Source organism: Salvia splendens, chromosome 4, assembly GCF_004379255.2.
Source record: "Salvia splendens isolate huo1 chromosome 4, SspV2, whole genome shotgun sequence".
NCBI classification, from domain to species: Eukaryota; Viridiplantae; Streptophyta; class Magnoliopsida; order Lamiales; family Lamiaceae; genus Salvia; species Salvia splendens.
Window position 1 is genome coordinate 14,397,557 of NC_056035.1, and position 27,089 is coordinate 14,424,645.

At 35.6% G+C, this 27,089-nt stretch overlaps 2 protein-coding genes across 15 annotated transcripts; one reads left to right on the top strand and one right to left on the bottom strand.

The window, feature by feature from the left end:
• Positions 1–129: 129 nt before the first annotated feature.
• Positions 130–6,275, bottom strand: LOC121798748 (pentatricopeptide repeat-containing protein At1g79540-like). Of its 11 annotated transcripts, none has more exons than XM_042197905.1 (8): positions 3,155–6,273; positions 2,544–2,752; positions 1,994–2,084; positions 1,638–1,752; positions 1,485–1,516; positions 857–992; positions 683–757; positions 130–613 (listed from the first exon to the last, which is right to left on the bottom strand). In XM_042197905.1, exon 1 carries the CDS (start codon positions 6,168–6,170, stop codon positions 3,753–3,755), a length of 2,418 nt encoding a protein of 805 aa, XP_042053839.1. In that variant the 5' UTR covers positions 6,171–6,273; the 3' UTR covers positions 130–613; positions 683–757; positions 857–992; positions 1,485–1,516; positions 1,638–1,752; positions 1,994–2,084; positions 2,544–2,752; positions 3,155–3,752. The 11 variants fall into 11 exon arrangements, with proteins under 11 accessions (XP_042053839.1, XP_042053837.1, XP_042053840.1 ...); XM_042197903.1 differs by having other exon boundaries at positions 857–1,329; XM_042197906.1 differs by adding an exon at positions 1,230–1,329 and having other exon boundaries at positions 1,485–1,752.
• Positions 6,276–8,682: 2,407 nt separating this feature from the next.
• On the top strand, positions 8,683–23,839 carry LOC121798750 (ABC transporter A family member 1-like). 4 transcript variants are annotated; one of them, XM_042197911.1, is made up of 40 exons: positions 8,683–8,953; positions 9,359–9,438; positions 9,991–10,162; positions 10,453–10,535; positions 11,430–11,646; positions 11,775–12,004; positions 12,141–12,201; positions 12,296–12,382; positions 12,559–12,791; positions 12,875–12,989; positions 13,055–13,144; positions 13,331–13,551; positions 13,646–13,758; positions 14,416–14,543; positions 14,637–14,699; positions 15,032–15,118; positions 15,435–15,533; positions 15,608–15,792; positions 16,001–16,055; positions 16,135–16,206; positions 16,409–17,116; positions 17,216–17,394; positions 17,795–18,005; positions 18,355–18,438; positions 18,663–18,704; positions 18,788–18,884; positions 19,170–19,297; positions 19,369–19,473; positions 19,868–20,014; positions 20,342–20,599; positions 20,677–20,812; positions 20,973–21,052; positions 21,168–21,275; positions 21,595–21,745; positions 22,007–22,143; positions 22,237–22,311; positions 22,384–22,681; positions 22,806–22,939; positions 23,370–23,428; positions 23,511–23,839. In XM_042197911.1, the coding sequence occupies exons 1-40, from the start codon at positions 8,834–8,836 to the stop codon at positions 23,590–23,592; spliced, it is 5,730 nt and encodes a 1,909-aa protein (XP_042053845.1). In that variant the 5' UTR covers positions 8,683–8,833; the 3' UTR covers positions 23,593–23,839. The 4 variants fall into 4 exon arrangements, with proteins under 4 accessions (XP_042053845.1, XP_042053846.1, XP_042053847.1 ...); XM_042197912.1 differs by having other exon boundaries at positions 14,416–14,522; XM_042197913.1 differs by lacking the exons at positions 8,683–8,953; positions 9,991–10,162 and having other exon boundaries at positions 9,360–9,438.
• The last annotated feature ends 3,250 nt before the right edge of the window (positions 23,840–27,089 follow it).

Sequence of the window (27,089 nt, forward strand, 5' to 3'; positions counted from 1 at the left end):
ATATGTACCCAAATTCTGGAAAAGAAACAATTTTGAATTTAAGTAACAGCAGGAAAAAGATTCATACACATGATGGGCTCTTCTGGGGCGTGAATATCGTGGAAGACATGATTCGTGCCACTCTGGCTATTTGAAGAATCTTCATCACAATCTTTTTCATCCATTTATCTTCGTTGACTAGGCTTCTTTCTTCATCACAATAATATAACAGCCAATTTATTGAATTCATTCTAGAAATTGACACCTACTGTAGTCCAATCTTGGTTAAACTTATTTTGAGAAATATTCCCCCCATCCCCTAATAATTCTCCACTTTGTTTCTGGCACAAGTATTAAGAATTGTAAAGGAAAGTGGGTTGGAAAAAGTCCTACGAGAATCTCTATTTGCTGACACAAGTGTATCACTCGTTCTTTATTGTCAAGCCACCACACAATTGTCACAACAGTCTCATTCGATAAGCTGATTTCTGTCGCTGTTCAGCAGCACTGCTGCCGGCATGTCCTATGCAGGCTTCAAGGTCATTGAGTATGCTTCGTGGATGTGAAAGAACTTGTCTTGAACTGTTTGGCACATCACATCTTATTCCAAAGAGCTCACTTCAGTAGGGTTAACCTGATGACAAGAGAGGTAGGATCAAATGACGAAAACACTTTGATAAATAATGAACTGTAGGAATGCTACCTCTAGCTCGAGATGATTGCGAAATCTGTTTTTCAAATGTTGTGGACTCTCAATACATCTGAGCTTGCCTCCCACCTAAACACAAATGCAATTCAAGTGAATGAGAATAAAGACATACTAGTATATAGTTCACTCGAAGCCAGTCACATTCTGGGTAGATCTCTAGAAATGTACCATTATCCCAATCGTGGTGCAGGGAGCTTGAGCTTCATTCATTCTATGAGTAGTGAGTATAACAGCCGTCTTTCCTCTTCTTGTTGATAGACACAATAGAACTTCCCACATGAATTTTTGGCGATTCAACCCATTCCTTAAGATCATGATAATGATTATGGAGCTTTGAACTCAAACATAATGCTTTTGAGAATAAAGAATTAAGGGATTTAAATGAAGTTTCTCAATACAAGGATCAAGTGATTGGAATGAAATGAAAGGTTCTTAATATTAGGGCCTCTCTTTCTCTCTCGCTCACACACACAAACTAAGATCAACTTGTTTTTGAATATGCACAGCCATACTATGAAAAGAGAAGAACAGATTTTAGTACCAGTAGATGGCTCATCAGGAATGACAATGGGAGGATTTCCAATCATTGCAATTGCAACTGATAATTTTCGTTTGTTCCCTCCACTTAATGCATATGATGGCTAATCGGCAAATTTCAACAAGTTCAAGGATGGGAAATGAATACAGTTTCAGCAATAAAAGGGAAATTAATAAAGATCTTGTCCGACTACTTTTAATCTCTAATGCTGTACATTTATGAAAGGATAAACCTAATGTTCAGAATAAATATTCCAACCTTGAGAAGAGAATTGGCTTGTGCTGTTGACGCTATAAGTCCCATTGAGAATAAAGCCAGTGAAAAAATGCAGCAATAGGACAACATTCACAAATAGATTTAGTAACTGACTGTAATCCCCACTATGTAAAGCACAACTTCAGAGTCAAGTACCTGTTCCATGCTATGCTCAGAAAAGAAAAAAAGTGAGACAATAAGTAGATGATGCTATTGATAATCCATATCCCAAGAACATGAGGCTGGTGGAGAAGAAAGACTTGCTCTAGACCTGCATGACCATGAACTCAAGAAAGTTATGGAATGACAGTGACAAAGGAAAATTTAGTAGCAGAGTTTATGACAGCTACAAGCATAATAAACTATTAGAGTTTGTCAAGCTTTTACCATCATGCGATGTAGTTTTGGTAAACACCTAGAATATCTTGAGACAATAAAAGCTGATATTACTAGAGAATATACTGTGACAATAATGTAACTCAGAAAGTGATGGCACAAAGCTTAAAATGTACCAAATATGTAGAAGAGGGCAAAAGATGAAGGAAATAAGAAGCTGACAAAGTCCAAAAAGTATGTTGAAGCCCAATATGACAGTATGGATACCTGAAAATATCAAAGATGAAGAGCATGAAGAGAAATAACTAAAGCTAAAACTTCAAAGGAAAATGGTTTTACCCCACTGATAAGTTGTTGATGCTTAGCTTTTACTTCACGTTCATGCATCAAGAAAATATAATGCTGAACAAACAGACCACCTTAAGAAATAACATAAACATATAGCAAGAACATGCTATTGGAGTGCTGGTGAGCATGCCTATGTGGAAACCACTTATGCCTCCAGAATGCAGACACTTGAGAACGATAAAAATAGATTCTTAATTTCTTGTAAAGAAGTAATGATGATATATAAAGACCATATCTCTTCGAAGTCAAACTGATAGTTTATTATTTCCAAAGCAGTGATTATGAGGAAGATGCGAAAAATAGATGGCAGTCCAGATTATCTGTTATATAAAGAGTCCAAATGGAAAACCATTAACAAAAAATAATTCCTAAACATACATGGCGTTGCTGAAGCTGACTCTCTGTCATGGGCAATGGGTGATTACGTGTTGAATGGTCATATTCTCATTAAGAGTAGTGAGCCTCAGTACTTCTGAATTTATCAAATTAAAAAATGTCGGACCACCATGCTGACAAGTCTGTTGTGAAGAGCAGTATATCCTAGACTTCCATCTTCACTCTGTTCATCCATCACAACTGCTCCATACCTGTGAGCAAACAAGTGTAAGAGTCTAAGAGATAACAACCCTCAAACTATTTATATGACACCAAAGACTCTTCAAGCAACTTGTTAGACACTAAGCAGATGAGACATAATCATTCAAAATTGTTGCACATGATCGATGAGATTAGATGGTCCTACTAGGGAATTTAATTTGCATTCGTTTTCTCCAAGGATCTGGTTGGCCTGCATCAAAATCTAGATCAAATTTTACTGAAGATGTCTAGAATGTTATATAAAGATTCAGAACTTGTTCACAACACCAACTACTTCTTGTTATGGGATCTTGTATTAGTTTAACAGCTGTCAAATATATTAGTTCATAAATCTATTTGAAGATAAAGAAAAGGTGTGAAAGGAAAATTCAGAAGCAAAAAATTTAAATTACCTCAACTGTAGGTTTCATTAGAGCTAGACATGAGATATTCGCTCATTGAAAGTAAAACGGGGCCTAGAGTTGCCCCTGTAACTTCAATAGCATCAGACAATGCCTTCTCTGAATCATAAAATCTGTAAGCAGCTTCTTTAAATTTTTGGATCCAACCCCCATGTACATAGCCAATCTAACAGGGGATCCAGGACATTGTCCAAGACAAACAGAGAAATTATGCTCCATTTCTTTAAGGTGTGATTTCTTACAAGGTTCTAGTTTCAAACATGTTCTTTTGCAGTTTGTGATTTACCTAACCTCACCTTTTTATTGGTTCCATAGTAGCAAGTGTAAGAAAGATAAAGGCATAGAACCATCTGATTTAATCCATTTTCAAGTGTCAAAAAACAATCTCTACCCCTATTTCATACAACAGAATGAGAGAGTATTAGATACAAAGCTACAAAAATGAGGATGTGAAATTTCTAATCATCACTCCTATCATTTTTCTCAGCATTTAAAACAGATCTGACAACCTCCATCACCCAAAAAATTGCAAAGCCAAGAGAAAAAACAGCACCAAATCTATCGGAACGATTCAAATTGTACAATAAAACTATGTAGCTGCTGCATTGTCCACATTCAGCAAACTATAAATGTGGGGCAAAAGAGATTTTGTTCTTGGATAAAGATGAGAGTTTAGGTCATAACCAGCAGATTTCATTCTGTCCAGAAGCTCCAAAGCAACTATCACTTTATCCTTAGATTTGAGAAGCGCTCCGACTAGACTGTTACAGAGCTGTGGTCTCAGTCTGTAGCCTTTCTGCAGGGTGTAGAGAAAGACATCGACTGCTTTATTGAGTTCTCTTTTGAAGCATAGAGCACGAATCACCAGCACACATGAAGGGGGAGAAACGGGCACGTTGAACTCCTCAAGAACGTAGAACACCTTATGAGCCTCCTCTGCTTGTTTAGCTAGGCAAAGTCCAGTCAGCCAAATGTCATATAATGTTGAATCAAAATCTGCCAACTTGATGTCCATCTCAAGTAAGCTTCTCACAGCTTGCTCAAATTCATCCTTCTCAAAACATTCTTTAACTGATTGTAATACTTCGTCCTTCACACCAGCTCGGCTCTTCAAGTACTTTAACCAGAAACTAATGGTGACAGACATCTGCTTCTTCCTGCTAGACCAACTCATGAATGTTTTGTACACGGACGAGCTAGGTTTGCATCCATTTGCATTCATCTGTTCAAAGAGCTTATACGCATCACCATCTCTATCAACCTTTAGGAGCGCATATATGAGTGTTGCATATGTCACAGAATCCGGGGACAAGCCCTTGAGCTGGAGCTCCTCCAAGAGTTTAAGAGCAATATTGATGTGCCCTGCACTGCACATGCCGTGTATCAAAGTGTTGTACGTCTCCACATTTGGGACGACCCCGCTGGCAGCAAGCTTCTTCAGAAGCTTGTAAGCTTTCAAAACTGAGCCAGACTCCATCATATCTTCAACCTTCTTCTGTAGGCTTGCAGTATCAAGGATGCGATCAGCACCTTGAGAGAGGCGAAGAAACAATGACGGGCTCCTCCCAACTTCCATTTTATACAGCATTAGCTGCGCCTCCTCAAGCTTTCCTCCCTTGCACAACCCGTCAATCAGGGCATTGAACGTCACAACAGAAGGAGAACATCCTAGCTTCTCCATGCTGTTAAAAATCTGCTGAGCCTCCACCAGCAGGCCATTTCTGCAGAAAGCTCGGATAAGAATAGTGAAAGTGCACATGTTAGGGAACTGATTGTTCCGAGAAATCTCTAGCTTGAGAGATTCAGCATCATCTAACAATCCTAAGTCGCAGAACCCCTTGATCAATACATTATAACATTGAGTGTCGGGAACTATGCCTCTCCCTAGCATATCCCTCAACATACTAACTGCATCATTCATCCTTCCAGCATCACTCAATCCACGCATCATGATAGTGTACAAGACAATGTCAGGCTCTAACCCTACCTGGAGAACTTTCTGAAACAACACCTCTGCGTCACTAAACCTGTTGGCTTTCACCAACCCATTAATCAGACAGCTAAACCCCTTTATCCCAACACCATCCTTGTCGTCTTGAAATGATTTCAAGAGCACGCAGGCCTCATCGATCAGGCCTTGCTTGCAGAAACCATCAATCAAAGTGTTGTATGTAGCAGAATCAGGTTTGCATCCACTACTCACCATCTCGTTAAACAGATTATATGCATCGCTAGTCCGCTTTGTTTTGCACAACCCTGATATTACCACTGTATATGTGATCCTATTTGGCAGAATCCCTCTGTTAGTCATTTCTTCAAACAGATTGAGGGCAGCCTCAATCATCCCATTCTTGCACAGCCCATCAATCAAAACGTTGAACGTATCGCATCCCATATCAATATTCAACTTAATCATCATGTTGTAAACTGCCAGTGCTAATAAAATCGCATTTTCCTTAACCAAAACATGAAGAATAACATTGCAAGCAAATAAATTCGGCTTACAATCATAATCCTTCATCCTACCGAATGCATCCACCGCTTTCTCCGCGTTTTTCAGTCTCCAATAACCCAAAATCAAGACGGAAAAGGCATCTGCTGAAACGCTCATCTTCTCATTCCTCAACTCATCAAGAAGGCCCCAGCACGAATCCAAAGAATTCACATTCCCGCTGCTCAAAAGCATGTCAACCATCAGTTTATGAGAGAAGCTACTTCGCAAGTGCGCCGTATCAGAAGCCCAGATGAAGAATCGGAAGCTGATCAGTGGTTCCTTCTTCAATCGGGCCTGAGATTGGAGGACTGAAATGACGAGTTCGCGATTGAGCGACGGAGATAGCGCGGCGAGAGCGGGTTCGATGGGACGTTCAGAGTTGATGAGGGCGAGCACTTTATCCGAGATGGAATCATCGAGAGCATGATCGGAAAATGAGGAGAACTTTGATTTGGCAGTTAAATGTTGGGGGCGGATTGCACGGAAGATTTGGGAATGGAGAAATTGATGCATAATGGTGGTGCAGAATGTTGAATGTTCATGTTCATCGCCACATATGTAATTGATTTGGGGTTTAGCAGCTTTTCAGTCGGAAATATGAATGCTGAATTAACAAAATTTTGATTTTCTTTATTTTAGAAGATGAAAAATTTTATAGTAATGCCTCATACCAATATAGTACTACTGTACAATTACAATATTGTGTGTTTGAGTTGTAGTATGTCTGCCAGAGAAACAAGATATACGTAATATTGGTGGAGGCTTTCTTTTCTTAACTTCAAATTATTAGAGTTTTAATCATTCTTTAGTATTCCAAATATTATTCTTACCAAAACTAATCCTATGAATATGAATCCATTTACTTCTATTAAAATTTTGAATTTTATTTTTTATTTAAACACTAAGTGAAAAATATAATATTATATTTAATATATATAAATACTGAAAGATAAATTATCACCCTTCTAAATGACAGTATACTAACTATTACTATTATGATAACTTTATTATATTTCTTTAATATTATTTATTTAAAATAATCTAATAAATTAAAAAGGTAATATTCTCTTACTTTCTTCTTTTTTATTTTTTTTTAAGTACGGCACACACTTTTCTCTTTTATTTTATTTTTTCTCTTATTTTATTTTTCTTCTACTTTTTATCTCTTCTAGTTTATTCTCACTTCATCAACTTATTAAATACAGTATGTATTTCTTAATGAAAAAGTTTCAATAGTAAAGAAATATGGAGGGAGTAAATAATAGTAGTACATAGGAGTATTACTTAAAAATTATAATTGCATTTAACAAAACACACATATACAGATAAGCAACAAATAGGCAATGACGATCAATAGAAAAAGTTAAACTTGCAAAAAACTAGTGAACTAATCATTGACGTAATCATAATTAATTTTTTTATTAATAAAATAAAAAATGATAAATAATATAGTATTTATTATAATTATAATTCTAGTTATTTATTATTTTTAAATTAATTATAAATTTATAATATACTAATTAAATTTAAAGTAAATGTTAATTTCGATCCTAAACATATGACCAAAACACGAATTTGATCCAAAACATTTACTTTTTGAAAAATAAGTTCATAACAAATGAAATTTTTGTCGTAATAGTCCATTTTTTTTACGGTTCCTTCAAAAAACTGACGGCCATGACACTCCAATCGATTCAAAAATGTGAGAATGACTTAACACCTCCCTCGGATATCTTGATTGAAATCCCCATCAATGGCGTTTTCGCAATTACCGTTAACCGTTAGTTTATTGAAGGACTATCACGATGCCTGATTAAGTAAAAAAGTCGATAAATTTACCGGAAGTGTTTGGCCAAATAATCACGTTGGAAAATTTATAAATTTACGTGTATATTAAAAATATCACTTCATTCTGTTAGACGGAAGAGTCAATTTTCGGTGGAAAAAATAGGAATATTGGGGGGGAGTTCGGACCTTCGTTTTGAAAAATATAGTACTTCATCTGTCTCATATAGTAATAGATATCACATTTGAGTGAAGATATGAAGTTTTGGAATATGTTATTTGATGTGTTAAGTGAATGGAGAAAATATATTTTTATATATTAACGTAAGAAAAAATTATAAAAATGAAAATATAATATTATTTGTGTGATAAAAAGAGAGAAAAGTTTAGCATGTAGTTTAGAACATTAGTAGTATACTTTTAATTATCATAAATAGGGAGTACTAGTAGTAATTATATTTATCATTTAATTTTCTAACAACGCGCAAAGAAAAAGCCACTTGTGTTGTAGTATCATTTTGTACTCACCATTATAATTTAACGGGGATTGACTTAAAAAACAATATCCAGAATTAGACTAACAATCAAGTTGGAAATTTGATACGAGGTTTGGCATAGAAAACCAAGAGTGGGATGCCAATATACTAATACAATGTATTGGAGCAATTTTAGAGAGTAGTGATTGTAACAATTAAGCTATGGCCGCCGACTGCCTCAATGTCTTTATTAATCCTAACATATAAATTAATTCTTCTTTCCAGTCAGGTCAAATTAATACACCTCTGAGTTCAATACAGTGTAAGCTATTACTACTATTTAGTATAGGAATTCGTAACTACATATAACATGGATTAATACTTTATTATTTTATAGAAAGCACATTTCAAATTAAATATAACTAGCATCAAGATTTGTATTAAATATGGTATGCAAAATTTCACATACTTGTATTAATATTTGTAAAGTTTTGGTTTATTAAAGACGGTTTGTTCTGTAGGATAACTTAAAAATAAGCAAATCCTCGTGATTTAATCAAATTAATGGATTAATTTTGAAATCTAATTAAAATTTTTTATAGACGGAGAGAATATGATTATTAAAAAAATATATAAAGCCATTATGTTTTAAAATAGATACCCTCCGATAAATACTTGGGTAAAATATAATCGAAAATACAAAGTAGTAGTAGTAGTAGTAGTACTTTATTTGTGTAAAATATATGTTGACACATACTTTGCTTCTTTCCAAATGTCTTCGTCCAAACCAGATTTCATTCTCTCACTCTCTATAACTAGAGAGAGTGGGGTGCATATATAGATCATATGTTGGTAAAATGTTTGCTTTCCCCATTGACTGGTGTCTTGTGTGAGTGCGAGGCCTGAATTTCCGCCATGGGAGGGAAGGAGGAGAGAGAGAAAGAGAATATGAGGTGTTGGAGGAGACAATTGAAGGCCATGTTGCGCAAGAACTGGCTCCTCAAAATTCGCAACCCTTTTGTCACCTTTGCAGAGGTCTCCACTTGTTTTTCTTCTTTCTTTCTTTCTTTCACTCAGACACATAGTAGTACTAGAATTGCAGTCTTTGTGATCAGGTGTATAGATATGTTTCCTGAACTGAAGTAGGCCATGGAGCTCTTGCATACTTAATTAATCGTATTTTGCGAATCTGGGTTTTTCTATGAGTTTTGAAAGTATCCTATTCTCTGATTTCGTGGATTGGGGTGTTGTGAGTGCTCAATCTGAAGTGGGGGAACAACTCTTTTGTCTTGTTGGAGATATCCCAGTATATGGAAATCAAGAATTATTGTATTTTTAGAGTCAAATTTTACAATTTCATGATTTATTTTATTTTATTTTATTTGTTTTAGATATGTGCAGAGTGGATGTTAATTCATGTTGTTCTATTTGAATTGACAGATTTTACTTCCCACCATTGTGTTGTTGTTGCTAGTAGCTATAAGATCGAAAGTTGATACAACACTACATCCTCCGCAGGCGTAAGTATCTAGTACTCTTTTAATTATCTTGTTCTCTATCTGCTTCAGGTTTATGTGATGATTTTCTCTAGTTTATTCAAGTTGATATTTTTCTGCCTTGTGGAGAGAGAATAATTGAATCATCAAGCAGGTAGATGGTCGGTAAGACATGCAACATCACCATGTATCATGGACTCTTTGGCTTCTTGTTACAATCTATGTTACTAACTTTATTAACCATATTCGGAGTTGGATTATAGATTTTAAAAGTGAACATATCCCAGTCTGTTCAAGTTGGATAATTTTCTCTAGTTTATTCAAGTTGATATTTTTCTGCCTTGTGGAGAGAGAATAATTGAATCATCAAGCAGGTAGATGGTCGGTAAGACATGCAACATCACCATGTATCATGGACTCTTTGGCTTCTTGCTACAATCTATGTTACTAACTTTATTAACCATATTCGGAGTTGGATTATAGATTTTAAAAGTGAACATATCCCAGTCTGTTGGCACTTTCAATACTGCTGTAATTTGACATTCATATTTTACTTTGATTGAATGTCCGGTGTAGGTATATTAGTAAGGACATGCTTGTGGAAGTGGGAAAGAGTGACATGTCTGCACCTTTCACCCAAGTTTTAGAATTATTATGTGCCAAAGATGAGTATTTGGCATTTGCACCAGACACAAAGGAGACTAGGATGATGATTAATCTGCTGTCAATAAAATTTCCTTTGCTGAGGGTACACACTGTTTCGTTTTGTTTTGAATATTCGTTTCTGTTCCAGGCTTCCAGCACTCCTTTGTGATACCTTTTACCTTTTGACTGTGTTCCTTTATTTGCTCAAAGTGGTTTACTGTATTTTGGGCTTCCGTATGCTTAGCATGCATTCATTAGCATTAGATTTTCTGGTATTATTTATTTCTGTATTAGCAATCTAATGGTAATGCTGCATATTGCTTGTCTCATATTCCCTATGGCATTTTTTATGGTACCATTGTTTTCAGTGTTGGTAATGTTACTTCGTTGTAGGTGGCAAGCAAAGTTTATATTGATGAAGAAGAGCTTGAGACATATATACGTTCAGATTCATATGGTGTTTTTGACAAAGTGAGGTCAGTCATGGTTTCTCTTATTCTTTTCATATATATTTTTTGAGCGGGGAGGAACAAGAAGATGCAGAGATTACATTTGTAATGCTACTAGTATCTATAGTCATCATTCTGATAGCCACCCTACTGGTCTTAGATAGTTGCTTAGAGGTAGTTTACCTGTAGCAACATTCTAACCCTGTTTTTGGTTCTTAAAGTTACTATATGCACAATAATGTGCAATGAAGGTTCTGAGATGTGCTCAGTGCAGAGAAGCTGAAGTATGTTATATAAGTAACTTCACAATGCCACATGATAGATGGGAAGGGGCAGGTTTTGCGTCTCCTTTTTTAACCTGTGGATTGTTGGGCAATCTACTGTTAGATGTACCAAGAAATGGCTCAATGATTGAGCAACCGGTTTTGACTAGGTTGTAAGCTACTCTCACTCAAAACAGGGAAACAATCAAAAGACTGCTTTATTTTGCAGGAACTAGTGCTGCTATCGAACTGTCTGTGTTAAGCTTATAAAATGTTTGGATAGTTTTATAAATGTCTTGTTATTGGGGAATGTATACCCTAGTGATGTGACAGATTTCAAAACAAACGGGAATAATTGTTCTTCTTCTGAAGATGCTGTGTGTAGGGGTATCTGGAATTTTCTGTTAGAACTAGAGCCTGATGAATTCATCAGTGTTTTGGTTCTTTTCTACGAATTAGATTGATTAATTTCTTTCATTTTTTTTGCATCACTGTGTTTATGGGTATCTGGATTTAAGATTTATCATACTTGAGGGGTATCTTTTTGCATATGGTCAAGTTTTAACTCTTATTATAGTGTCCATGTTACCCTTTTTTTCTAATCAATAGTCATGGAGTATGGCAAGAAGGAAACTTATATTAACGTTGTTGCTTGTAGAAATTACACAAATCCAAAAATCAGAGGAGCAGTTGTGTTTCATACTCAAGGTCCTCAGGTGTTTGACTATAGCATACGCTTGAACCACACATGGGCTTTTTCAGGATTTCCTGATGTTAAATCCATTATGGACGTGAATGGTCCTTATCTCAATGACTTGGAATTAGGGGTGAATCCAATACCAATAATGCAGTACAGCATCAGTGGATTTTTAACTGTATGGTTTCTTAATCCTTCATTTGCTTTTGGCAAATGGCAGTTCACATTACAGTGATTCTCTTAGTACATAGTTCCTTGTGTTGTGCAATCTCAATTGCTTATCTTCGTATTTCACTATTATTGAAGCTTCAACAAGTCATGGATTCGTTTATTATATTTGCTGGACAACAACAAATGGATAACTCGGAAATTGAAGAACTATCATCATCATCTCTGAACTCAACTTTATTGGACACACGAATCAGCACTTTCTGGACGCAGTTTAGCCCTTCAAATATAAGACTTGTCCCATTTCCAACTCCTGAGTACACAGATGATGAATTTCAGTCCATTGTAAAGAGGGTCATGGGAATACTGTATGTACCTTGTGGACACTTTTTTTTAATCATAGCACACTCTTTCAGCCTTTTATGTTATCCGATGCGATTTGGAAGGTAGTTCATCTTTCCATGGGTTGGTGCTCTCTAACTTTTTCTCTGCATTCCTGAACAGGTACCTATTGGGATTTCTCTTTCCAATATCCCGATTGATTGGTTATTCTGTTTATGAAAAGGTACTCAATCAGCTACTTTGGTTCTGAGTGGAAGCATGTTTCCTGGAATCTTCACATATTAAACACTAAACACTGTTAATTACTCTTACACCAGGAGCATAAAATTAAGGAAGGTCTCTACATGATGGGTCTCAGAGAAAATATGTTTAATATCTCATGGTTTCTTACATATGCACTGCAGGTTTGAGTTTTAGCATTTCACTATCAATTAAACTACTGCTATTGCATGATCCTTTACCCCCATTGTAGTTTCGGTTGCAAGGGTTGGTTTCTATTAGCTCTCTTTGCAAAACAGCTTTTTATTTTTATATTTCATAGACAAGTATAAGATAGCTGTTACATTTATCCTTTTTGTAGTTTGCTGTCTCCTCCGGAATCATCACTCTTTGCACAATGGGGACACTTTTCAAGTACAGTGATAAGTCTCTGGTGTTTGTATACTTCTTCTGTTTTGGACTGAGCTCAATAACACTGTCATTTCTAATCTCTACATTCTTCACACGGGCAAAAACTGCAATAGCTGTTGGGACACTTGCTTTTCTTGCAGCTTTTTTTCCCTATTATTCTGTGGATGACGAGTCAGTTTCTATGTAAGTATGCATGTTCAAGTTATATATGAAAAGCTAAATATTCTCTTATGGTGCATTACAAATTTTATTCTGTATGTCTGTAGGCTCTTTAAGGTCTTGGCATCTTTTCTTTCACCCACCGCATTTGCCTTAGGCTCAGTTAACTTTGCTGACTATGAACGTGCTCATGTTGGACTCCGTTGGAATAACATCTGGCGGGTATGTTCTTCATAATTATTTTTTGCCTTCTATATTCAGTTTTAACAAGTTCAACATAACTGCAGAGCTCTTCTGGGGTTTGTTTTTTGGTCTGTCTTCTGATGATGATGTTCGACACTTTCTTATATTGTGCAGTGGGTCTATATTTAGACAAGGTAAAACTTCCCTGCTGATGTTTTATGGTCTTTTATTCCTAAGTTATACAAACTTGTAATCATCTGACTGCACCTGTTATTTTTCAATATTCCAAGGAAAAAATCCATGTTCTTCACTTCTTTGACCTATGGTAATAGTAGGGTTTTTGTAATTCATGATAGCTTGATATTTGTGTATGATATCAGGTTCTCCATAAGGAATATAAAATGCGCAGTTCTTGGAGTTCTATGTTATTTAAGCACTTTTCGAGGAAGAAGAATACAAATGAAGAGTTCTCTTCCAGTTCACTTGTTAAATTAATTGATAGCAACTCTACTGAAGATGCTGGTATTTCTGGAAATGATTCATATAAACCAGCTGTCGAAGCAGTAAGTCTCGAAATGAAGCAGCAAGAACTTGACGGGAGGTAAATATAATGCAGCAATACCTGAGTTTGCGTTCCAATCGATAAACAAAAAGTATTTTTATACCCAGTTAGTTTGTATAATGTATTTCTCCAGATGTATTCAGATAAGGAATTTGCACAAGGTGTACACTTCTAAGAAGGCAAGCTGCTGTGCTGTCAATTCTTTACAGATGACACTATATGAAAATCAAATACTAGCTCTTTTAGGTAACTTATTATCAATATATTTGTATGGGGGGATATATTGCATCTTAAATGACTCATTTATAGGTTTGGAGTTGCTTATTTGGATCATGCTTTCTTGGTGAATTATATCGAGGATTATCTAGGCATGGATCCCCTTTATCATGGGAAACCAATTTTTAAGCATAAGTGATCTCTCAATCACTTTATTGACTCTAATTGCACTATCTGTAATCTTAATACATTGCCAACCAGCACCATATTACCTACTAGACATTCTTTTATTAATACAAGTTTGGTTAAGATATCACATTCGATAGTTTATCAAAAATTTTACCTTGCTAGAAGTTTCTATGGTCCGATTAGTGCCATGTAGGACTGCTTTACGGGTACACTGTATATTAAATTGGTTTTATCTTTGCATACAACTTAACTTTTTGACAATAAGTTTCTGGCCCTGAACGCATTCTAGTCCCTTTTACAACCCTTGGATTTTTCACAGAGTAATACTTATCCTCCTTAGGTGAATTAATCCACATCCATAATTGCCCATATGCTTTCAAGAAGTCACCCGCTTACTATTGGGATGTTCATTTATAGATATTGGATTTTCTTCTTTACAAATGAATCCTTTGTATGGTTATCGCTTGTGGTGATTGAGCTCAATTAGATGTTCTACAGGACATAATGGAGCTGGTAAAAGCACAACAATGTCGATGCTTGTAGGCCTTATCCAACCTACCTCTGGAGATGCATTAGTTTTTGGAAAGAGCATCTTAACTGACATGGTAAACTTATTGATTTATAAAGTATGTATATTCAGTTCAGTGAACTTTCAATTTTTTTTTCGTGGTATATATTCTTCGATGGGTTAAGCTGCAGTTACACTGTTGGTTGTGCAGGACGAAATACGGCAAAGTTTGGGTGTATGTCCTCAGTATGACATTCTTTTTCCAGAATTGACTGTAAGAAGTCCCTCTCTCAAGCTTGCATATTTGGTTTTTAACTATCATCCCCAAAAAATTATTGTTAATCTCCCTGTTGTCAACTTGTTGTATTTCTATTATTTTCATAATATCTCTCTTTTTATAAACTAATTAAAAGTTAATAATTATTATCATATTTAGTTGTGTCTCACACAAATGAAACTAGTATAGCTGTTTAGTAATTCAGTGATTTTTTATTTATGCTTCATTGCTTCGACATGTCGGTGTTTCAATCGTGGAAATTAATTATGTTTGTTTATTCTTCCCATTTTTGAACCAATATCTTCTCTCCCTGTATTTTCTTCCCGCAGGTGAAGGAGCACCTTGAAATTTTTGCTAATATAAAGGGAGTTAATGAAGATTGTCTGGAGAATGTTGCGATTGAAATGGCTGAAGAAGTAAGTTTCTTTCACAGTTTTAGGAACTTAACCCTCTGATGCAAATTTGTTTTCAACAGCGGTAGTGAAATCATTGAGTAATTGTTACTTTGCGTGGGTTTTTCCATGTGATTTAAGTTGACTATAATTATATCCAACAAAACACAAGGGGTAAAAAAAGAATGATTGTCGTGTCTATTGAAGTGTGACTTTTGCTTTTACATATCATCACATAGTGCCCTAATAGCATAAGTTTTGTAATGAAGAGCTACAATTTTGCTGCACCTGAGTCTTCTTATCGCTGACTGGAGACGCTTGTGCAATCATCTTTCATTAGGTTGGTTTGGCAGACAAAATCAATACTCATGTAAGGGCTCTTTCTGGAGGCATGAGGAGGAAGTTATCTCTTGGCATTGCACTAATTGGAAACAGCAAGGTTCAAATAACTTCTGTGAATATCCTCTGATTCTGACTATAACTCCTACTATAATAATTACCTATGTAATACAGGTTATTATCCTTGATGAGCCTACAAGTGGAATGGATCCGTACTCTATGCGGTTGACATGGCAGATGATCAAAAGAAAAAAGAAGGGGAGAATAATACTACTAACTACTCACTCCATGGATGAGGCCGATGCATTAGGAGATCAGATAGCTATCATGGCTAACGGTTCTCTAAAGTGTTGCGGAAGGTTTTTGCTTAATTATGTGATCCCACCCTCCCTACCCCCCAACAGCACATATATGCACACACCCAAAAATAGCATTCACAATTAAATTAAGAAAAGTGAGAACCAGCAGAACTTGAGGAGAATATGATAATTTCCTAGCAGAATTAATAGCTTGCTGTTATGTTTATATGTTATACGGCTGCATAACATCTCATGCATCTTTCAACAGTTCCTTTTACTTAAAGCAGCACTATGGAGTTGGTTATACTCTCACCCTCGTGAAGGTATGGAGCAATCACTCCACTTATGCTGTTAGAGAGTTCATAGATCATCCAATGATTTCCTACATGTTTATATTTCCAGACTACACCAACTGCCTCTGCAGCTGCTGATATTGTTTACAGTCACATTCCATCAGCAACATGTGTGAGCGATGTAATCCTCTGACTTTGTCTGCTCAAATATGGCGTCTCTCTGTTGGAGCACCTTTTCAACTAGAGTTGACTTCTCTGTCATTTTCTTAATATTTGTATTACATGCATTTTGAAGATAAAATCTACTGTGAGAACAATGCATTTATCTAGAATAGGTTGTTATGGCTATTCTCCCAAACACACACTGGCCTTCTCTTTTGCAGGTTGGTAACGAGATCTCATTCAAACTCCCTCTTGCATCCTCGTCATCCTTTGAAAGCATGTTCCGTGAAATAGAAAGTTGCATGCAGAGATCAAGCCCGAACCTTGAGAATCCCAACTATGGAAGGAGTGATTTTCTTGGCATTGAGAGCTACGGTATCTCTATCACAACTCTAGAGGAAGTGTTTCTAAGAGTTGCTGGAGGTGATTTTGATGAAACAGAGTGCCTGGTTAATGAGAATCCTCATGATACACCTGACAAACATGTAGGACAACTTAGCGAAAATAATGCTTCAGAAAGGACGTCTAACACCAAAGTCTCAAAAAATTATGCCAATATTATTGGCTTCATGTTCTCTGCAATGGGAAAAGCTTGTAGTCTTTTTCTGGAAACTACTCTACATGTTATAAAGTTCCTGACTATGCAATGCTGTTGCTTCGGTGTACTTTCAACGTCTACTTTCTGGAGGCACTCAAAAGCATTATTGATAAAGAGAGCTGTTTCTTCTCGGAGGGATCAAAAGACAATTGTTTTTCAGCTTATAATTCCAGCAATCTTCTTGCTTTTGGGTATTCTTATGATAAAGCTTAAGCCTCATCCTGACCAGCAATCAATAACATTCACAACCTCATACTTCAATCCTTTACTAACTGGCGGAGGTGGAGGCGGTCCAATCCCTTTTGATCTATCCTTGCACATTTCTAAAGAGGTTTCTATTTTCTGTTTATGTTTGTTCTGTCAAATACCAAGAACGATTTTACTTGTCAAATATTTTCCATTCCACATGTAAATTTTATCCACTGCATAGGTTTCGGAGCATGTACATGGAGCTTGGATCCAAAAATTTAAAGAAACTACTTATAGGTTTCCTGATTCAGAGAAGGCATTGTCTGATGCTATTGAAGCTGCAGGGGCAACCCTAGGCCCCATTTTACTTTCAATGAGCGAATATCTCATGTCTAGCTTTAATGAAACCTATGAATCAAGGTAATTTAACTTTCGTGCTTCTGAATTTTCGTTTCAAACCTTTTCTATATCTTCAAATAGATTTGTTTGACAGCTGTTAAACTAATACAAGATCCCATACACAAGAAGTATTAGGTGTTGTGAACAAGTTCTGGATCTTTATATAGCATTCTAGACATTCTTAGTAAAATTTGATCTAGATTTCGATGCAGGCCAATCCGATCCTCTGAAGAAAACGAATGCAAATTAAATTGCCTAGTAGGACCATTGGATCTCATCGATCATGTGCGACAGTTTTAAATGATCATGTCTTGTCTGCTTAGTGTCTAACCAAGTTGCTTGAAAAGTCATATTTCCTCTGGGTCATATAAATAGTTCGAGGGTTGTTATCTCTTAGACTCTTACACTTGTTTTCTCACAGGTATGGAGCAGTTGTGATGGATAAGCAGAGTGAAGATGGGAGTCTAGGATATACTGTTCTTCACAACAGTACTTGTCAGCATGGTAGTCCGACATTTATTAACTTGATAAATTCAGCAATACTGAGGCTCGCTACTCTTAATGAGAATATGACAATTCAAACACGTAATCACCCATTGCCCATGACAGAGAGTCAGCTTCAGCAACACCATGTATGTTTAGGATTTTTTTAGTTAATTGACTTTGAAGAGATATGGTCTTTGAATATCATTATTATTTCTTCACAAGAATCTACTTTTTCATTTACAAGTGTCTGCATTCAGGAGACATAAATGGTTTCCACATATTCAAGATTTATTAATCATTCCAATGTCCTAAAATAGTGAAGTGGTCTAGTTCTCCAATATATTATCTGTTGACTACAGAAAATTCATTCTAGTAACTACATGGGGTGTACACTCAATTTCTTTGATTGTATATCGTGATTATTTTTTGAGCTTCTATGTGCAAGATGAGATGAGATCAAGTTAAATTTATCTATTAATTTTTATGAAATTCTAGGATCTGGATGCATTTGAAGTTGCCGTGGTTGTTACTATGGCCTTCTCCTTCATTCCTGCTTCATTTGCTGTGGCTATTGTTAAGGTAAACTTTTAGTTATATTTTTTAGACAGCGAAAATTCCTTTATGTAGATTTTGTGCTCATTCAAATCCCTGTACCACTAGGATGCACACGTTATCAAAATCTTGTCTGCAATGTTTGAATCTATAGGCAAGCTCACCAGCACTCCAATAGCATGTCCTTGCCATATGTTTATGTTATTTCTTAAGGTGGTCTGTTTGTTCAGCAGTATATTTTCTTGATGCAGGAACGTGAAGTAAAAGCTAAGCATCAACAACTTATCAGTGGGGTATTACTATTTTCCTTTGAGGTTTTAGCTTTAGTTATTTCAAGGCTATCTGAGCTGGCACTCTTCATGCTTGATATTTTCAGGTATCTATACTGTCTTATTGGGCTTCAACATACTTTTGGGACTTTGTCAGCTTCCTATTTCCTTCATCTTTTGCCATACTCCTCTTCTACATATTCGGTATGCTTTAAACTTTGTGCCATCACATTCTGAGTTACATTATTGTCACAGTATATTTTCTAGTAATGCAAGCTTTTATTGGCTCAAGATATTCTAGGTGTTTGCAAAAACTACATCGCTTGATAGTAAAAGCTTGACAAACTCTAATAGTTTATTTTGCTTGTAGCTGTCATAAAATCTGCTACTAAACTTTCCTTTGGTCACTGTCGTTTTCTCAATTAAGAAACTTTTAGCTCAGCATTCCTTTCATGGTTCCATAACTTTCTTGAGTTCATCGTAATGCAGGTCTAGAGCAATTCATTGGGAGGGAATCTTTCTTCTCGACTGTCCTCATGTTCTTAGGATATGGATTATCAATAGCATCATCTACTTATTGTCTCACTTTTTTCTTTTCTGAGCATAGCATGGCTCAGGTACTTGATTCTGTAGTTGTGTTTTACGTAGTTGGGATTACAGTTGCTGAATCTATTTGTGAATGTTGCAGAATGTTGTCCTGTTGGTGCATTTTTTCACTGGCCTTATTCTCATGGTTATATCTTTCATAATGGGGCTTATAGCGTCAACAGCACAAGCCAATTCTCTTCTCAAGGTTGGAATATTTAGTCTGAACATTAGGTTTATCCTTTCATAAACGTACAGCATTACAGACAAAAAGTAGTCGGACAAGATATTTATGGATTTTCCTTTTATTGCTGAAACTGTATTCATTTCCCATCCTTGAACTTTGCATCCATATGACCAGCCTTGAAACATACCCCATTATATAGATATGCTAGCTCAAATTTTTGATATCTGCCTGCTCCTTCACTTGGATTTGAAAAATAGTACCTTTAGTAGGACTAGAACTGTTAGTCTTATTGAGGTAACATCACGAGAAGGTTGTTGCTCTGAGTTGCGTGTGTATTTTCACTTTTTAAATGTTTGTAAGCACATGCGGGGTGGAAAGTAATATGTCATCTGAGAAAGGGATCTTGATTTTGCAGAACTTCTTCAGATTGTCTCCTGGGTTCTGCTTTGCGGATGGGCTAGCATCTTTAGCTCTTATGCGACAGGGGATGAAAGAGGGATCTGGCGACAGTGTTTTTGACTGGAATGTCACTGGTGCCTCTATATGCTATTTGGCTGCTGAGGTGCCACTTTAGCCACATTATCTCCAATCATTTTACTGCTGTTATTGTATAGGGTCACACTGAAACATCATATACCAATATAACAGCTGGACTTTGGCCTTAGTTCTGTCTGCATCGCTACTTTATTGTTCTGAATTTTTTTTTTGGACTTTCAATGTAGCACTAGCACCCTAGATTGGTGTTCTGAAGATTGTTCTATTGTTAATTCTCGCATCTTTTGAATTATTTCTACAATTTTCCTACATGTTCTGCACAAGAACACGCTCTTGCATTTTATCTTCCTCCTTCGTGATATGTTACTATATTTCCCTTTTCTATCTGGTGTAGGGCATCGTTTACTTTGTCATGACACTATGCCTTGAAGTTCTGCTGCCTTTAAAGATAAATTTTGGAACAGCTTCCAACTTGTGGATGAGAATCAGAAGATCTCTTACTCCTCGTAGTTCCTCCCTAGAACCACTTCTTGCATCAACAATGGGAGAAAGTTCCAGTCTTGAGGAGGACATTGATGTACGTGCAGAAAGAGACAGAGTACTCTCCAGTGGAGTTGATAGTGCAGTTATCTATCTTCGTAATCTTCGAAAGGTACCCTAAGCACATACAACTATTAACAATTTTGTTGAACTTCATTTAATCGTAATAAGTTACATGTCTTGTTTCAGGTGTATCCAGGAGAGAAGCAGCTTGGTCCTAAAATTGCTGTTGACTCATTGACTTTCTCAGTACAAGAGGGAGAGTGTTTTGGGTTCCTAGGAACTAACGGAGCGGGAAAAACAACAACTTTGTCAATGCTGTCTGGTAAAACTGTTTTCTAGTTCTTTCCTATGTCTCACCTCCGTGGGAAGTACATATAAATTCATTAAGCCAAAACACGAGGCATGCCAATAAAATATATTTCTTTCATATAATGAAATCTGACAAAAATGAAATATTTTGTTTTTCAAATTGTCGAGGTCAGGTGAAGAATATCCCAGTGATGGAACTGCGTATATTTTTGGTAAAGATATAAGATCAAATCCGAAGGCTGCTCGTCAGCATGTATGTCATGGTGTTCCTGAATCATATCGAATAAAATACTTAGCTTGGATAATATATTTAGTGTTAAAAAGGGTTGAGATCTGATTGATTCTTTCTTGTTACTTTCCCCTGTCAGATTGGGTATTGCCCTCAATTTGATGCTCTGCTTGAGTTTGTTACTGCCCGGGAACACCTTGAACTCTATGCTAGAATAAAAGGAGTTCCAGAGTATGAGCTTGAAAAAGTAAGTGGTCTTTGAACGTATTTCACATCTATGAAATTATGAATTCTTTGTAGTCGAAATCAGGATGTTAATTCGTGGTGTATTATTGGTGAGCATGTGCGTGAATTGTTTAGTGTCCACAAGTAGGCACTGTACAGAGTCACTTCGGCAATTTCATGTGACTTTTCTTTAGCGAAAAATTAATTTCCATGCTCGATCTGGTGATTACAAAGGTTTCTAGCCTCTTAGTGTGTTCTGTTTCAAAGCAAACTGCATCTGCATCACCTGCTTTGTGATTGATGCAATATCATGTGATGATTGCTGGTTGTAATGGCAACAGGTTGTCATGGAAAATTTAGTGGAATTTGACTTGTTGAAACATGCCGATAAGCCATCATATGCATTAAGTGGAGGGAACAAACGAAAATTATCAGTTGCGATTGCGATGATTGGAAATCCTCCCATTGTCATTCTTGATGAGCCATCTACTGGTACTAACATCTGTTCATTCTCCTTTCCTAGTATGGTTGTTCATATGCAACAACAAGTTTACCTTAGTTTCTGTATGTGTGTGTGAGAGACAGAGAGAGAAAAATCGAGAGAGTGGCCCTAATATTAAGAACCTTTCATTTCATTCCTATCACTTGATCCTTGTATCTAGAAACTTCATGTTGAACCGTTAATTCTCTATTCTCAAGGACATTACGCTTTGAGTTGAATGCTCCATAATCATTGTTGTTATCTTACTTAAGGAATGGATCCAATCGCCAAAAGATTCATGTGGGAAGTTCTATCGCGTTTATCAACCAGAAGAGGAAAGACGGCTGTTATACTCACTACCCACAGCATGAATGAAGCTCAAGCTCTCTGCACCAGGATTGGGATAATGGTACAGTTCTAGAGATCTACCCAAAATGTGACTGGCTCTAAGTGAAATATTTATGTATTAATTCTCATTCACCTGAATTGCATTTATGTTTAGGTTGGAGGCAAGCTCAGATGTATTGGGAGTCCACAGCATTTGAAAAATAGATTTGGCAATCATCTCGAGCTAGAGGTAGCTTTTCCTACAGTTCATTAATTCTATCAATGTGTTTTTGTCATTTGATCCTACCTCTCTCGTCATCAGGTTAAACCTACTGAAGTAAGCGCTTTGGAATTAGATATGATGTGCCAAACAATTCAAGAAAAGTTCTTTAACATGAATTCTCCGCCACGAAGCATACTCAATGACCTTGAAGGCTGCATAGGACGTGCAGACAGCAGTGCTGCTGAAACAGTGGCAGAAATCAGCTTATCGAATGAGACGATTGTGGCAATTGCGCGGTGGCTTGGCAATGAAGAACGAGTGCATACACTTGTGTCAGCAAATAGAGATTCTCGTGGGGCTTTTGGGGAACAGTTGTCAGAGCAGTTGCTCCGTGATGGTATGGAGACCCTCATGTCGAATAAATTTGTCTCCAAACTCGAGATTCATACTGATGCTTAAGTGAATTCATATTCGGCCCACCATTTCCCACAATATCTCATTGTCTTTGTCTGTCTTACTAGGAGGGATCCAAGTTCCGTTATTTTCAGAGTGGTGGTTGACCAAAGAGAAATTTGCAGCAATTGATACACTCGTCCAATCCTCCTTTCCCGGCGCGACATACCAAAGCTGTGACGGGTTGAGTGTTAAATACCAGGTAAACTTCAGGAGCATCCGAAAATGCTCGTTTCTATATCTAAGAGTAAAGGTCGATTTTGGTCCTAAACATATGACCAAAATACGAATTTAGTCCAAAACATTCACTTTTTGAAAAACAGGTTCATAACAAATGAAATCCTTGTCGGAGTGGTCCTTTTTTGATGGTTCCATAAAAAACTAACGGTCATGCCACTGTGCAATTAGTGTTGACCGTTAGTTTTTTTACGGAACGGTAAAAAAATGACTACTTGGGCGACATTTTCATTTGTTATGGACATGTTTTTCAAAAAGTGAATGTTTTGGACCAAATTCATATTTTGGTCATACGTTTAGGACCAAAATTGACCTTTACCCTTTCAGAAAATTAGTAACCTAAGATTTATAGAAGTTGGTTGAGTTCATATGAACTTACTTTTGTCAATTTCCAGCTGCCATACTATGAAGATCTCTCACTTGCTGATGTTTTCGGACACATGGAAAGGAACAGGTAAGAGGAGGAGAATTTACAGCTATGTTTACTCGTCCTTTTCTTCTTAATTCGTCACTTATATGTTCCACCCCTTCTGCAGAAACGCGCTTGGCATATCCGAGTATAGCGTCAGCCAATCCACACTCGAGACTATATTTAACCATTTTGCGACTAATCCATGAGGTAAACCATCACATATCACGTTTCTCTACCCATCACGTTTCTGTCAACTTGTTTGTCTTATACCCGTTTTAGATAATAGCGCACTTGATAGTTTAACATGACTGAACAACACTACTTAGTATCTGTAACATTTAATTTGGCCGAGTTATGAAGGAATGAGGCAACTATGAGGTTAAGTCATCAAGTACAAATGTACAATGTTTCAGACATGTTATTATTAGAATTGGGCTCATCATTTCGTCACAATGCCTTATATTGGGATTGAAACAGGCCCACATCCGCTTTAGGGTATAGGGCCCACCATCTCCATTATAATACTGGTTTTTATGTTTATGTCTATATAGTTTATATGCATTGATGAAATAAAATAAGAGAACACGAATGTGAAATCTTGGTATGTTCATGATTTTGGTTAGGGGTGTGCATTCGGGTTTTGGTTCGGTTTTTTTGCCAAAACCGAACCAAAACTGAAAAACCGAATTTAGTTCAAAATCCAAACCGAACCGAACCAGAAAAATCAAAAAAATCGAAAACCAAAAACCGAACTTAAAAAATAGAAAAACCCGAATAAAACCAAAAACCCGAAAAAAAACGAAAAAACTGAAAAAAAATAAATATAATATTAATATATATATATATAATTTAATTTATTTTATATATACTAGTAGAATATTTATAGATATAATATAAAATTAATAATACATATAATATATATTATATAGTAGAATATATATATTATATGTAATATAATATATTAAATTAATAATATATATATATAGGGGTGCATTATAATGATAACCCCAATTTCCGTAATAACCCTATAACTATCCGGCACAACTATCATTCTATGCAATAAACCTAACATATATCATTTTATCAGTCAGTCAAAAGTATCATTTTATCAACTCAGAGTATCATTCTATCATTCTATGCAATAAACCTAATATAATCGGCACAATACATAATATACAAACCTACAAAGCAGTAAACGTATCATTTTATCAACTCAGAGTATCATTTTTATAAGGTTACTGTCATTTTATCCGCTTAGATTATCATTTTATCAGGTAAAAGTATCATTTTATTAAACAAAAATGTCATTTTATACACCAAAAATACCTATCATTCTATCGGCTGAAAGTATCATTCTACCCGGCAAAACTATCATTCTATCGGCTGAAAGTATCATTCTATCCGGCAAAACTATCATTTTATGCAGTAAACCTAACATTTATAAGCTAAAAGTATCATTTTATCAACTCATAGTATCATTCTATCCGGAAAAACTATCATTCTATGCAATAAACCTAACATATATCATTTTATCATTTTATCAGTCAGTCAAAAGTATCATTTTATCAACTCAGAGTATCATTCTATCCGGCAAAACTATCATTCTATGCAATAAACCTATCATTTTATCATTTTATCAGTCAGTCAAAAGTATCATTTTATCAACTCAGAGTATCATTCTATCCGGCAAAACTATCATTCTATGCAATAAACCTATCATTTTATCAGTCAGTCAAAAGTATCATTTTATCAACTCAGAGTATCATTCTATCCGGCAAAACTATCATTCTATGCAATAAGCATATCATTTTATCATTTTATCATTTTACGTGATATTTGGCGAAATTCAGAAATTAAATGAGGGAAATGACAGTTTTACCCCGCGGTTTTTTTTATGAAGTAAATCTAAGTTTGAATCTCAACCGCATGATTAGAAATATGTGTGGTCCAGAATTAGTTATAGGGTTATTACGATATTTAGGGGTGCATTATAATGATAACCTCAATTTGTGTGATAATCCTATAACTAAATCTCCACCACACATTTTTAAAATATGTGGTCTAGATTTAATCTAACAAAACTATCATTTTATCAAATAAAACTATCATATTTCGGTTGTATAAGGGCAAAATTGTCATTTCGTTATAAAATTGGTGCGTCGAAAGAAAACGTGAACTAGACACTGAATTCAATTTCTCTCACACTCAAACCCTCTGAATCGCCATCAAACCCTCCGAATCGCATTTCAAACCCTTGATTCTTCAGCTTCGAAGGAAAAACCATGCAAATTCTGGAATATGATGACGGAAAACGCTCTAGCGTTATCGAAGAAAGGTTGGATGAAGTTTATTACTTATTTCACTGTTGTTTTTGATCGATTTTATCATTTTGCCAGCGATTCACGTTTTTTTAGATTCTATAGTTTTTAGTGTAGATTTAGAGTTACATATGATAGCATGATGAATTTACTTTGAATTTACTTCATACTTGGTTTTGTATCATCAATTCATACCTTATTCCATATCCTAACCTCCTGACATTTTACACTTGAGAAGCCATGATCTATTAGTAAAACGCTTTGGTTTAGAAAATTGTGTGCAACAGTAATGCAGATTCAAAGCAGTTTCTTTGAGTGCTGATTTTGTGAGTAGTGTTTTGTTCTACTTAAGTGACAAGTTAGGCTCTCTCTGCTGTTTTGAACTAATTGAAATTTAGCAAATGATAGTTTCAGATAGTAAAATGATAGTTGCACTTGATAAAATGATGGTTTCAGATTATGAAATGATACTTTGAGTAGATAAAAAGATATTTGTGTAGATAAATGATAGTTTCAGTGGATAAAATGATGGTTTCAGGGGATAAAATGATGGTTTCAGACATTTGTTTCTGCTGTTTTGAACTAATTGAAATTTAGAAAATGATAGTTTCAGTGGATAAAATGATAGTTTCAGGAGATAAAATGGGGATAAAATGATGGTTTCAGATTATGAAATGATAGGTTCAAATGATAAAAATGATACTTTTGCATCATAAAATGATAGTGTAAGGGGATAAAATGATAGTTCGAATGATAAAATGATATTTTTGCATAAAATGATAAAATGATAGTTTCAGTGAGTAAAATGATAGTTTCAGTGGGTAAAATGATAGGTTCAGTGATAAAATGATATTTTTGCATCATAAAATGATAGTTTCAAATGATAAAATGATACTTTTGCATAAAATGATAAAATGATAATTTTGGGGAATAAAATGATAGTTTCAGTGGGTAAAATGATAGGTTCAGTGATAAAATGATATTTTTATTTCATAATGATAGTTTTAGATTTTTGGCTGATAAAATGATATTTTTCATCATAAAATGATAGTTTCAAATGATAAAATGATACTTTTGCATAAATGAGTGGATAAAATAATAGTTTCAGGGGATAATATGATACTTTGACTTTATATAATGACATAAACCGTTTAACACACTGAAATCTTTTGTGTATTAGGAAAGAACATTCGTGATGCTGATGCTGATGATGATGATAGACTATTAGCAGATGAAATAGAAAGTATAAGAAATAAGAAGAAAAGAAAGAATGATGATGCAACTAATAGTAAGGCACTTTCAAAGAAGGGCAAGAAAAAAGTTGTTCAAGATGATGCAACTTCTCTAATAGTTGATGCTGATGCTGATGATAGACTATTAGCCGA

Coding starts and splice junctions, on each gene's coding strand:
- LOC121798750 (XM_042197911.1), top strand. CDS start 8,834: ATGGGAGGGAAGGAGGAGAGAGAGAAAGAGAATATGAGGTGTTGGAGG. Junction 12,792..12,874: donor GATGACGAGTCAGTTTCTAT/GTAAGTATGCAT, acceptor GTATGTCTGTAG/GCTCTTTAAGGTCTTGGCAT. Junction 18,006..18,354: donor GTCAGCTTCAGCAACACCAT/GTATGTTTAGGA, acceptor ATGAAATTCTAG/GATCTGGATGCATTTGAAGT.
- LOC121798748 (XM_042197909.1), bottom strand. CDS start 6,170: ATGCATCAATTTCTCCATTCCCAAATCTTCCGTGCAATCCGCCCCCAA.